This window comes from Aulonocara stuartgranti, assembly GCF_965226115.1.
Source record: "Aulonocara stuartgranti genome assembly, chromosome: 6".
NCBI classification, from domain to species: domain Eukaryota; kingdom Metazoa; phylum Chordata; class Actinopteri; order Cichliformes; family Cichlidae; genus Aulonocara; species Aulonocara stuartgranti.
The window spans coordinates 27,746,976-27,760,459 of NC_138944.1; the positions used below are offsets into that span (position 1 = coordinate 27,746,976).

At 38.1% G+C, this 13,484-nt stretch overlaps 1 protein-coding gene across 7 annotated transcripts in view; it reads right to left on the reverse strand.

The window, feature by feature from the left end:
- prom1b (prominin 1 b) overlaps window positions 1-13,484 on the reverse strand; it is a 30,265-nt gene that overhangs the window by 14,275 nt on the left and 2,506 nt on the right. For all 7 annotated transcript variants that reach the window (XR_014277162.1, XR_014277163.1, XR_014277164.1 and 4 more), the window contains exons 2-4: window positions 2,970-3,031; window positions 2,150-2,176; window positions 1,848-2,053 (exon numbers count right to left, since the gene is read on the reverse strand). Coding sequence is in view for 1 of the 7 variants with exons in the window: in XM_082535840.1 (XP_082391966.1) it covers window positions 1,848-2,053; window positions 2,150-2,176; window positions 2,970-3,031 (295 nt within the window). In the remaining 6 variants the exon portion in view is untranslated. The remainder of the gene's footprint in view (window positions 1-1,847; window positions 2,054-2,149; window positions 2,177-2,969; window positions 3,032-13,484) is intronic.

The window sequence follows — 13,484 nt, forward strand, 5'->3', positions numbered from 1 at the left end:
GGTCAGCCAAGTAATATCGGTAACACATAACTGTCCTCCACATTTAAATCAAATTTCAGTGGGCTTGCCTCTTCCACACAGCAGGTACTCCGCATGCTCTCTGCATATGAGCAAATAAAGTTATTGGACATTTTTTTTACCCCACATAAAGGAAAGCATTTTTACATATGTGAAAAATTATACGTGTAAATATGTGGCGCCAACATTGACCTGCTGAGATCTGTTCATTATTACAAGGGTTGTTAACTTTTTGGTCAGACTGCTTTCAGGAGCATTTTTGTTCATATTTTAAGTCGTAACTAATTTTAACGAATAGTCTGGCATGACACCTGATAGTCTTTTAGCTTGTAGGTTGTAATCTATTTGAGAAAACAGATAACTTGTGTAACGTTTTGGGTTCATATGCAGTGAAGAAAGCTATCCAAACCTACCTGGCACCATGTAATTTGACCCCTAAGCCTAATAACTGGTTGTGGCACCTTTGGCAGCAAGAGCTGCAATCAAGTGTTTGTGATAAATGGCAATGGGTCTTTCACATCACTGTGGAGGAATTTGGCCCACCCTTCTTTATTTAATTGTTTTGATTTGGTCACATCTGAGGGTTTTCAAGCATGAATGGCCTCTTATATGATTTTTGAGCCATTCAGAGGTGAGCTTGCTGGCAGGGATGGGAATCGAGAACCAGTTCTGTACAAGAACCGTTTCCCAGTAGTCAAATTCTTTGGAATTGTTAGTCTGTTTGCCTATCAATACCATTTACCGGTTTCTGCAGCAGTTCAATCAGCTAATTTCAGTTTGTGTGCCGGAGATGGAAGATAGTGGTACGGTCTACAGCCTGGATATAGTCATTACATTTAGTTTTACTACACAAAAGGACAAGAGCACGATGGTAAAGTGGAAACTGCATCCAGGTCAGAAAAAAAACGCATTATGCTGCCAACACAACTTCGGCTCCTTGCAAGCACCTGCACAGACAGCATGCTAATGCTAAGCTAGCCAAGAACCCAGAGTGATGCTATAAAGCTGACTGAATGCTGACCTCAGCCCAGCAACCAGACCCTGAACTTCAACAGATAACAAAAGCAGTAATGAGCAATCAGGCTTGTAGATGCAGTTTCCATCTGTTTATTGACTGACATATGTCAATGACTTTGTTTTTCAGCTGTTTTTGAGTTTCTTTAGATCGTGGTATGATGTGTTGCTTTTTCAGATTTTTTAGTCTACTTCACTTTGTCAGGCAGATTCTGTTTATTTCTATTTAACCTCTATTTATGCAGGTAGTCCCCTTGAGAATCAATGTCTCATTTACAAAAGAGACCTGTTTCTGACAAACATATTAAAATTACAACAATAAAATTTAAATTTTCTAATGTTTACACAGTTGTATCAAAAACAGGTGCTTTAAACAAGTGTTTAAATGATTTCATGATTCAGCAGGTCTGGCAATAATCATAGCTGGAAATGACTAATGAAATTATACTCCAATGTGATTCATTGGAGTTAATTCATGATTTAGAAAAGGGGCAATGATTTTTTTGCATAGGGCCAGGTAGGTTTGGATAGCCTTTTCCCTTAAAAATTGAAAGAATCATTTAAAATCTGCATTTTGTGTTTATTCTGGTTACTGTGATCATTTTTAATCATCAAAATGTCTTTGATGATCTGAAGTGTGGATGTGTGACAAATATGCAAAAATAACAAATCACCGCAGAAGGTGAAATCTTACAGGTACTTCGCAATACAGAAATCAAAGTAGAGGAGAACCAGTGTCATTAAAATCATCCTCATTTTGGAGTATAGCAGACTGATAATGATAAAAACTGTGAAGAAGAGGAATGACGACTCACATGATGAAGATGGTTGTAGCAACCAGCGAGGCGGTATAGAAACCTCTGTGACAGTCTGCATTTTTCCTCTGTCTCTGATGCATCTCCCCTCCACAGTTATCACAGCATCGACACATGCAGAAGCACATAGCTATGACGGGGATAAGGACCACAAACACGACGCCGAAGGTTGCACATATGAGAAATCCGGACTCGTACTGGATCCACTGCAGGAGGAGAGCATTCACCCAGTTATCAATCTGCTCTCTGCCCTTTACTTTTGACAGAGATATGCAGTGAAAGCTGTGTTGAGAGGAGTTTACCTGCAGCAACAAGACGACGTTTTCTGGCTGGAGCACCAAACCAGATGTGGAGGTGTGCAGAAATCACACAAGCATGAACAAAAAGAAGACATGCAAACCAGGTCAATGTGACAACAGAGGGATTAAAAAAAGGAGAATCCTCATTTCTAAATGAATAAAGTTTTTCATGATGTGACACAGTCACTTTGTGGTTCCTGCTGTGAAGTGATATTTTAATTTCATTAAAATTATCCAAACACATAAAACTAATAAACTTTAAAGTGAGACACAAAACATGTTTTTTTCATACACTGCTCAATTGTTTTGTGTAAGTATAGAATTAGATAGTGCTTCTTTTAAAGATTTAAATTAAATAAATTAAATTTAAATTATACTTCACAGTGACGTGTCATCTACTAGTAATTTGTGAGCAGTGTGCCCCCAATACAATTGCAAAAACCTGCAAGTACACAATTTAGAAACCCAATGGTCTAACGTCCATTCAAAATATGTTACTGTATCAGAAGAGCATGTGGGGGTTCTGTGGAGGGTAATTGGGGTGGCTACAGCTCGGGAGGTAGAGAAGGTCATCTGTTAATTGGAAGGTTGGTGGTTGGATCCCAGGCTGCTCTTGTCTGCATACCTCAGCATCCTTGGGCAAGATACTGAACCGTGATCCATTCATCATGGGAAAGTTATAAAGCACTTCAGTGTAAAAAGCAAGTGCTTGTAAGAATGAGGCATGTTTTACAAAGTGCTCTCAGTATTCAAGTAGAATAGAAAAGCACTATAAAAGAACCAGTTCATTACCATTTGCTAGTAATTTTAACACTTAACATACCTTTCTCCATTCCTCTATTTTGATTCCACCCATGTTTTGCTGAATGACTTTGACAATGAGATCTGCAAAAAAAAAAAAAAAGAACACACACATACAGACGAGTGCTTACATACAGAAAAACTGCCGCACAGAGTAGATGCTGTGTTTCAGTGATTTACAGGCAGGTACGTGATGACAAGCAAAGTTGGAGAGGGTAAAAAAGAATCCATTTATGTGCTCACAAGCAGACAACGCGGATTACGTGGGATCGTTTTTTAATTTCCGAGGAGAGGACGGCACTGAGACCGTGTTTCAGTGTTTTAACGGGAGCTGTTTGAATTGTGTAGTTTGTCACCAGTGACTTCAGTTCAGTCCAGCTGTCTGTGTTTACTGTATATAGGTCAGCCAGCGCTAAGCCTACCTGCAGTGTGACTCACAGCAGTGTTACTCAGCATGTAAAAGATGATTACGATATGCTTCTATGGACACAAGCTCACACATACATATTACATGTATGCCTATTTGACAGCATTAAAAGCAGGATATCTGTGCCACGTATAGATACAATCACATCCAAGCGTTCCAACACACATCAAAATACTGTATTTGACAACTCAGCAGAGGTTATTTGAAGTTGTACAATTAAATGACTTCACAGCGTTTGTTTGCCAGATTTCTCACATTAAATCAGTAGTTCACAATTTCTTTTTTCGGGTCTCACTTCAAAAAGATACAAATGTCGTTTACACACATTATTTAACTCAAACACTCAAACGGCTTTATTAAAGTTTTGCATTTTTCTTATTAGTTTTTATTTCTGTTTAAAGTTTTTGTTTCCAGACAGTCTCCGGAGTGGGTTTAGTTTGTATTCTTTTCAGTGTAGGGTTTAGTCTTTAATTATTCTAATATGACAGGTGATTGTCATGGGCAACCTATTAGACATACAGAGTACAACAGAAAACAAAACAACACTTTATGAAAGCAGCTGACTCTCAGTCGTCTAGAGATCTCAAATCTCGGTAGACATTTGCATCTGGGCCTTGTTCGGCATGTGCTGATACATTTCAATCACATAGTAGCTCATGATCCAGTACAACTCCCAGGCAACCCTAATGTGAAGTACAGAAGGAAAGTTATGTTTTTCAAGTATTGCACAAACTAATGAGAATTAAAATCTACTGAGAAGTGAAGGAGTCCTGTAAACAGTCATATCTTGTTTCACTAAAATCTGACCAGTACTCTAGGAGGAGGAGTGGTTCTTGTGAAAATGGTGAAAAGCTCCTAGGAAACAACAAAAATACGATCTTGAGCATAATTTGGGTGAAGACTCATTAAGTGATTAAAAACAATCGGACTAAAAATCAGTCCTTGTGCCGGGTGGGCTGAAACTAAAAGTGAGAGCATTTCCACTACTTTTACTTTGTTGTTAGTAGGGGTGCAACGATATTCGTATCGATATTGAACCGTTCGATACAGTGCTTTCGGTTCGGTACGCATATGTATCGAACAATACAACATTTGTAATTTATTTTATCAATTTTCCTTCTGACGATGCTGTCTGTGTTGAGCGCTCAGTGAATCTGTGTTCGACTACTCCGCCTAGGCTGCACTGTCCAGCGCAGATCCACTGAGGGCTCAACACAGACAGCATAGTCAGAAGGAAGAGCGCAGGGCAAGCTAGCGAGACAGAAGTTAAGCTCTCCTTTTAACATGGACCTCCCCCGCTCTCATTCAGATCTGGCGTTTGGAATTATTTTGGTTTTCATGTGACGTATGACCCTGAAGGTAAGCGAGTCATGGACTAAAGTAAAACAGTATGTTGGATGTGCCATGCAATGCTCAATTACATTGGTGTGAACTAGTGTGTTAGCGCAGTTAGCTCGTTAACGTGTTGGCCGTCTAGCCCCATGCACGGAGCGATCGGCGGTAGCTCGTTAACGGAGATTTGCCGTGTTGTGGCGTTAAGGTCATTTCAACGAGATTAACCTGAAAGCACTAGTGGGAACACAACGAATATGACTGCACATTTACGCCGACATCATCCTAGTGCAAAGACAAAAACAACAAGCATGCTACTAACTTTAGCCGAGTCATTTAGACAGCTGTTAGCACATGATTCTCCTTATGCTGCTGAGAATATAGCCCAGAAGAAGCGGATATTATAGCTTTTATTTTGGAAAGAGCCATTTCTCTGTAATAAACTCTCTTTTCCAAAGATGAGTGATTCCTCAATCAGATACAGGGCTCGCAATATCGCTAGCCCGACGTCCCGGGGCTAGCGATTTTTTTCAGTCGGGCTACCAAAAATCTTTCTCTTCCCTGCCCGTCGGGCTATTGTAGGAAAAATATATGTCAATGCTTTTGCATTCTTTCAGAAATGTAGCTGGGTAATTATGTCATTGGCATCGGTGAGCCACTGTCAATATGTGACATATTGAAATCGCGTTTGAATTTGCGCTTGTTTTTTTGCTTTCACTTTGCAATCGTGCGAACTGTGTATAGAGAGCGACAGCACTGATCTGTGAGTGATGATAATTTGTGCACCAATTCCTCTGACATCGTCTTATTAATTGTTAGCTTACTATGCAAACATGACAAGTGAAATCTCCCGCAGCAAGCTTAAACCTGTGAGAAGTTGATCGCGCAGAGAATCGCTGAGCTTATGTGAGTCCGTGTGTAAAAGCATTTCAGTTCTGCTGAGCCAAATAAGACAGGTCAGGGTGAAGAAGTGACAGCCAAAGAAAAGCTTACCACAAAACGGAGAAGTTATGACAAATCAGACTATAAGGCAAAAAGAAAGTGCAGCTTTATGGTTTCATGGACAAAAGAATTTCTGTGGCTGCAATATGATGAGCTAAATAACCAGGGCTGCACATAAGTGGTCCGCAGGTGCGCATTCGCTGTCAAAATAAAAAACACGCACAAGGGTTAGGGTTAAATTTAAAAACTGTACTTTTGAGTTAAAATATATATTTATAATTTTAATAAATGACAAATTAAAAATGCTTGAACATTTTTTTGTATCGAAAAAATATCGAACCGTGACACCAAAGTATCGAACCGAACCGAACCGTGAATTTTGTGTATCGTTGCACCCCTAGTTGTTAGTGCACAACACTGTTTGCTATTTTTACCAGAAAAATCAAGTTTTTATTTTAGTTAACAAAAAGCATTTTTTAAAGAAAACTATAATAAGGTCAACATAATGTTGGCAAAGTTGTTTATTTTCCCAAAAAGAAAAATATCCAACCTTTTCCCTTTTTTTCTGTCTTTTAACTTAATATTATCTCACAGCAGAGCTTCTCAGATTAGTACCGTGTCATGTGCCACTGCACACAACAAGCAGATGGAGACCAGTTTAGCAAATAGATGTCCCTCACACACACACGCACGCGCGTGCACACACACACACACACACACGCACGCGCGTGTGCACACACACACACACACACACACAGAGATTCTGGTTCAAGCTTCTGCTTGCACACCTGCTGATCATCAGGTGAGGTGATAAAGTGCACTTCACAGTGTCTACATGGTTTTTAATCTTCTGTTTGTACCGAGCTTACCAAACATTTAATTTCTCTTTCTTTCCCGTGGAAAGTGTGCAGTAATGTCTGTTTTCATAGCAGATTTAATTGATCACATGTCAGAAAATTACTTTTGTGAGTCTGAGGTGGTTTCTTTAAATTACATGGAGAATTACACACACACACAAAAAAGCAGCAAATCCATCCAAATCAGAGAATGTTTTACATTTCGTGCTAGAAATTTTTGACAGAGTTAATTATGAATCAACAAATCAATTAGCTACCTTATCCTAGATCTTGTATTGCGTACTATCAAAACAAAGGAACAGATCTTCCAGATGACTGAACAGAACATTTTGTTTTTTTGTGTTTAAATTAATTTTTTATGCATTTATTTTTGTTGACTGGCAACAAACTGTCTTTTTCTTCTTGCATTTTCAGACTTCCTGAACATTTCTGCTCAGTCAAACAAAAGTAACAGTGATGTGTGCTTTTCTTTTGTAACCACACAGATAATCCTCTCAGTACCCAATACTGTGTTTCTGCTCGTGGTGGGAGGGGACTCGCATTTCTGTTTCTCTAATCTCTGTGAAAATGCTGCTAACACTGACCGGCCTGTCACAAAGTGTGAAGACATCTTTACTGGTTAACTCTGCAGATGCAGCATATGAGCACCTCACAGTAGGGTCAGTGCCACCTGCTGTTGCTCAGCTACTTAGTTAGCATTAGCCACTGAGGGCAGTTAAGCTTACACAGCTTAGTTCAGTGACCCAGTATAGGAGCTACCTATGGGAAATGAAAGGAAGAGAAGGGATAAACAAGCATCAGACTTATACCTAAAAGGATGAACAGACCACTGCCCAACATGATCTCATACAACCTCAGTAGTCCCCGAGGAAAACAACTCTTTTTTTTTTTTTAAATGAGCAAATATAAATAGAAAAATTACCATTTTCTTGCTTTTAGTGTCTTGTGAGAGAAGCTTTTGATTGGTTTTAGTGTAGTTAGTGAATATTTTGTTTTTAATTAAAGACATTTCAATAAATCCCAGCCTGGCCTGAGTGTTTTTCTTACACTATAAAGGCAGTTGTGCATCAGAACTGCAAGAAAGACACAGGTAAGATCAGAAATAAATTATAATAAAAATAAAAATCTAAAAATAAACCCTCTAGTTAGCTAATCTGATCTACAAATCAGAATTTACAACCATCTTACTGTAATCTGTAAATGTAGGTAAACACAATCCTCTACACTGACCTGCTCTGAGAGATTACTGGAAGATGTGGGCAAAATCTTATGCAACCCAACCACCACCTCTGATGCTTTTAGGAGACATTTGCATGCATGAATCATACACTTAACGACTATATTAGTCAGTTTCTATTCATAACTGTTTGCCTTTGTGTTGCAGTTAACAAAATAATAGACTCACGTTCACCATTATGTATGAAAGTTTTTTATTTTTGATCAGAGGGTTTTTAAATTTAGCCATCTAAAGCAATCCAAGCTCGTCAAGCGCTTGTTAGTATTATATACTTTTGCTTGGTGAATAAGACGACTATAGTGGAAATCTGCAATAAGAAATGTAATCAGTCCCAACCATGTTTTCTTGTCTTTTCCCCCAAGATTTATTATCCAACTCCTTCATCCTGACCAACCCCCACTTTAGGAACAGCTGCTTCCAATATTAGCAGCTACCAAGAGCTAACATATAGACAGACGCTGACTTGATTCAATTTCTTTTCCTTTTGAGTCCCTGAAATTCAAAAGCGCTCATTTACTGCATATAAGTGCATCGGTGCCTGGGTTGCAGTGGAAAAGGTGTTGCTATCGTGATATAAGATCTTCCAAAAACAGAGAACTTTTGTTACTTTCAATAAATGATGAGTGTTACACAATCCATTAAGCGCTGTACTTCATGTCAGCATGAGACACTAAAGGAAGTCAGAGCCAACTGTTTGCTACAGCAAAACTACTAAGAGGATTATGTGCCATGTCTTTTTATGCTTTTGTACAACACACTCAGACCTGTTTCAGATTCACATTTGAAGAGATGAGAAATGAAGACAAAGAATTTGAATTTAAAATGTATTACTCAACATTTCCTTGATGAACTCAATTATCAAGTGAAATTATGAATAAAAGCTGGTTTCCTCCCACAGATCAAAGACTTGCATTGGTGATTATAAACTGGCCATAGGTGTGAATCATCACATTAATGGTTGTCAGTCTCTGTGTGTATGCCAGCCCTTCAAAAGGCTTGTTCTAAAGGTTGCTTCTTGTGTTACAGAATTAGATGAGAAGTCAAGAAAATGGATGGCCTTAAAAGAAAAGTTTAAAAAAAAAGCTAATTTATTTAAATAGCTGTCGATATCCAGCTGCCCAAACATTCAAAGATAAGAACATCAGCTAATATTCACAAACACGGTGCTTGGAAATAATTATTTTTGTTAATATACATGAGAGGCGTACAGAAACTGCAGAAAATGTGTCTACAGTCTCAGATGCTAAAATGCAGGATTTTAAATAATTTCATTCTCCAAAATGTGCGAGTTCCTCTTCAGAGTGATCTAATTTAAGACGCTTGGTAAACATTCCCACAACCAATCACAGTAATTAAGGCAAGCAGACAAACACCAGGACTATGACCCACTTTCGGTATTTGTGTGTGCACACGCCTGTGCATGTATTTACCCAAAGTTGTGAGTGTGTGTGTGACAATGCCATCTGCAGCAGTGGTAGCAGGACAGTGTTAGCATTAGCCTGTGGATGCTAATCCTCTAATCCAGCCTGTGTGTATCAGAGGGATAAGACGCTGCCTCCACACTCAGTGAAAGAGCCCAAAATGCTTCTTCACTGTTAGTGGAAAAAGGGATGAGTGAGTCCCAGAGGAAACCCAGTGTCAGGAAATGCTGATACCCTGCTGAACCTAAGCACACATGTTTTATTCTCTGCTAACACTCATATGCAAACAGTTCTGCTGGAATCGCCAAAAATAAATGAAATTTACAAAGTGAGGGGATTTATGGGGATTTGGACACAGTCTGATAACTGTGCCACATTACACTGATTAACTCTTTACTGATTAATTTTCAATGTTCTGACAGACCTGACAAATCTCATCTTTAACACTGCAGCCGAACACAAACCTGCCACCTCTGCAACAACTAACGATGACCGCATCTAAGCTGAGCACATAAGCATGCACTGCAGCACAACAGAAAACATGGACGCATAGAGTTTAGTGCAGGACTCCATGGAACAATGTAAACTTACTCAAAAAGTTGTCAACTGCTCTGAACGGAGGCGAAGAACAAGCAGGCAGCAGGAGGAAGTGAATCAGTGAATCAGATTGCCAATAAATCAAATTAATTCAGCTGTCTCACTCAGTGAACAGACTGATTACCCCACACAGTTGAAAAATACTTTTGGCATTTTAAGAGTTTTTTTTTCTTTTTAGTTGTTATACAGTTAGTTATACAATGTTTACCACACCTCTTACTCTTTGAATTCAGATTTTTCAGTCCCATTGCTGTATCAAGATGCATTCATAACCAGACTGATTCCCACCCCTTGCTTTCCTGGCAATTCTCACTTTGGAAAAATACAGGGAAATACTTGCCAGTATTTTATTTTAAAAAATTAAATGTATAAGCTTTACAGATACTACTACTAATAATTCATTTTTTCAAATAGCTTTAAACTCAGATCACATGTGGTGTTTCTTTTGACCACACAGCAGATGTGCTACAGTCTTTAACTGTAGCTGTGCAAACATAAAAGGTGTTTGCATGTGGAAAGACCACAAAACACTACACAACTGTATTACTTCAACTGTAACGTCATGACACATCCAAGTATGTGAAAAACACGTTTCTCAGATGAACATAAATTTTTATGTTTATTAGGACTTTATTTTGTTTAAGACAAACTTTTTCAGCCTCTCGGCACATTATTTTTATTACTTCCTTCTATTAGTACATGAAAAAAAATTATACAAAAGGCTAATGAAATTAGCCTGGTTCATAACTTATGTTAAAAGCAATTTATCTGAATGTAGGGATCGCTAATACCAAAAATTAGACTACCCTCAACTAACCCACATGGGAGTAAAGCTATCAGTATCTCTCAAGTCCATAGAAATGTAAAAAAAAAAAAGAAAAATCAATGTATCTTAAAGTTCTTTTATGTTTTGTCTCTCTTTTGATTTGTAAAAACTAATATCATTCAAATTTCAGTGAAGGAAGATGGAAGGGATTCTGGAATTCAAGCAACACTACTGGATTATTTATTTATAATATTACAATTAATATAACCATATTATAATTTTTTCACATTTTTAGGTTTAAATATCAAGGTTATCTGCATATCATGACATCAGTTAATATGTTTTTTTTAAGGATAAAGGAATATTCGTTAATTATCGTTTCTTATGAGAAAATATTTCGTGGAGGCTTAAAAATATGTATTTTATTGAACCTTCTCTTGATTTAGGGATTGTGGCAGCTTTGCAACCACCTGAAACAAACACATGCACTGGTCACTACCTCAGAGGATCAGGATGTGTAAAGCATTTACAGTGGGTAAAATTATTGAACACATCGGTAAATTTCTAAGTAAATGTATTTCTAAAGGTGATATTGACATGAAATGATCACTTAATGTCGGTAACAACCCATCCAATCCACACATGCAAGGAAATCAAGCTATAGATGTCTATAAATTAAGTGACATGTAATAATGAGAAACGACACAGGAAAAAGTGTTTAATGAAATGTATTTAATACTTCGTACTAAACCTTTTGTTGGTGATCACAGCTTCACGATGTATGGAGAAACTAGCCGCATGCACTGCTCGGGTGTGATTCTAGCCAGTTCTTCCCTACAGCCAGTCCTCAAATCCTGGAGGTTTCGTGGACCCATTCTATGAACTCTGAGTTTTATTTGTTTCTGTAGATTGGCTGGGTCATTCTAGTAGCTTTGTTTTCTTCCTCTGAAACCAGCTGAGAGTTTCATGGCTGTGTTTGTGATCATTGCTTCCTGAAATGTCTTTCAAATGTCCTGAAATGTCATTTCCTGGTAGACGGAAGAAGATTTTTATCAAGAATGTCTCATCACATTTTTCCATTCATCCTTCTTTCAATTAGACGAAGTGTGCTAGTGCCATAGGCTGGAAAACGGCCATACACTGTGATACTCCCACCTCCAAACGTCACTGTTGGTATGGTGTTTCTGGGGTGATATGCACTGCCTTTTGACCTCTGAACATTGTGTATTATGGCCTCCAGTGATATCAATCGTAGTCTAATCTGACCAGACTATATTCTCCCAGTATTTTACAGGCTTGTCTAAATGTTGTTCTGCATACATGCTTCAGCATGCCTTTTCTTTGCGAATGGAGTATTGCAAGGTGAGTGTGCATACAGTCAAGTGCATTACTTATTGCTTTCCTTGAAACAATTGTACCTGCTGATTAGGGCTGCTCAATTAATCGAATTTTAATCACGATTACGATCTGGGCTTTCAACGATCATTAAAAATGACCGAGCCGATTATTAGCCCCTCCCTCATTTATCCGCGACACCTTGAAGGCCGGTCCGTGAAAATATTGTCGGGCATAAACCAGTCCGTGGCGCAAAAAAGGTTGGAGACCGCTGATTAAGAGGACCCGAGGGAAGCTCGGAAAGCTAAGCAGAAGTTATTTGGAGAGTGACTGCCGTTGGTTGAAAAGAGTTAAAAAAAAAAAAACTTCAGTGGTGTTGCACACTATTTTATATTATTTTTTTAAAGTCATTGTTAACCCTTTAAAGCCGGTCAGAGCAGCACGCTCCGTTTTGCGTAACTATTTTTAAATCCCTGTAGAACCTGAACCGTGTAAGCTAGCGCAATAATTTGTTTTGCACATGAAACCGGAGGAGCTGTACTTACATCTGATGCCATCAGCTTGTCCTCGGTCACGGTTTCGTTCCACATATAGCTTTGCAAAAATTGCATAAAAAGCGCTTGCATGAACAAAAACATAATATTCCAGAAACACGCTTCGCCGTTCGTAACACTTCCCACAGTGAAATGATGCACCTGCTGTTTTCTTTGCAAATTTGCATCATAGGATTGTTTTTTGTTTTTCCTGCAGTATATAAAAATTGCTGTATCTCCAAAATAAAACTATGAAGACACTCAAAATAAATTTCCTGTGGTGGGAAACTATTTTTTGCAACTTTATTGTATTTAAAGTTTTGAGGGATAAACCTCTTAAACTTCTCCAAGTAGAAATATATGTAAACAAAACAAAAGCGATTTTCAAATTTTTTTGTAGTTTATTGCACTTTTTTGAAATTTATGTAATTACTATGCACTTAATGCATACATATTATTAAAATATGGGCTATAACAGTTGTATTGACGTATAGCAACTTGAAATGCTCCCACAAATGGCACTACAGCATGTAAAAAAAAATTAATAAAAATAATATAAGCTCTGGTGGACTTGGTTCTATAGTAGGTCTTAAAGGGTTAAATAAATATCATCAAATAATCGTGATCTCAATTTCAGTGAAAATAATCGTGATTATCATTTTTGCCATAATCGAGCAGCCCTGCTGATTCCAGGTCTTTTTGTAGCTCTCCACAAGTGGTCCTTGGCTCATAGACAACTCTTCTGATATTTGTTTTCACTCTTCTGTCCCAAATCTTGCAGGGAGTAGCTGGTCATGGCAATTTCATAGTGAAATTATGTTCTTTTCACTTCCTGATTACGGCCCCAACAGTGCTCACGGAGAGAGCTCATTAGTTTTACCCATAATGACATATTTCTTGTATGATACCTTAGTAATGAGACAGCTTTTTATGGCACTTCAGATAGGATTGAACCAGGTGGCCAATCAATATCATTTATGTAAGTACTGACAAATTTCAGCTGGTGTCATGACTTTCCATGTCCTTTTCTCTGTCATTTCTCATTATTACACATAATTTATGTACATCTATGGTTTGATTTCATTGCATG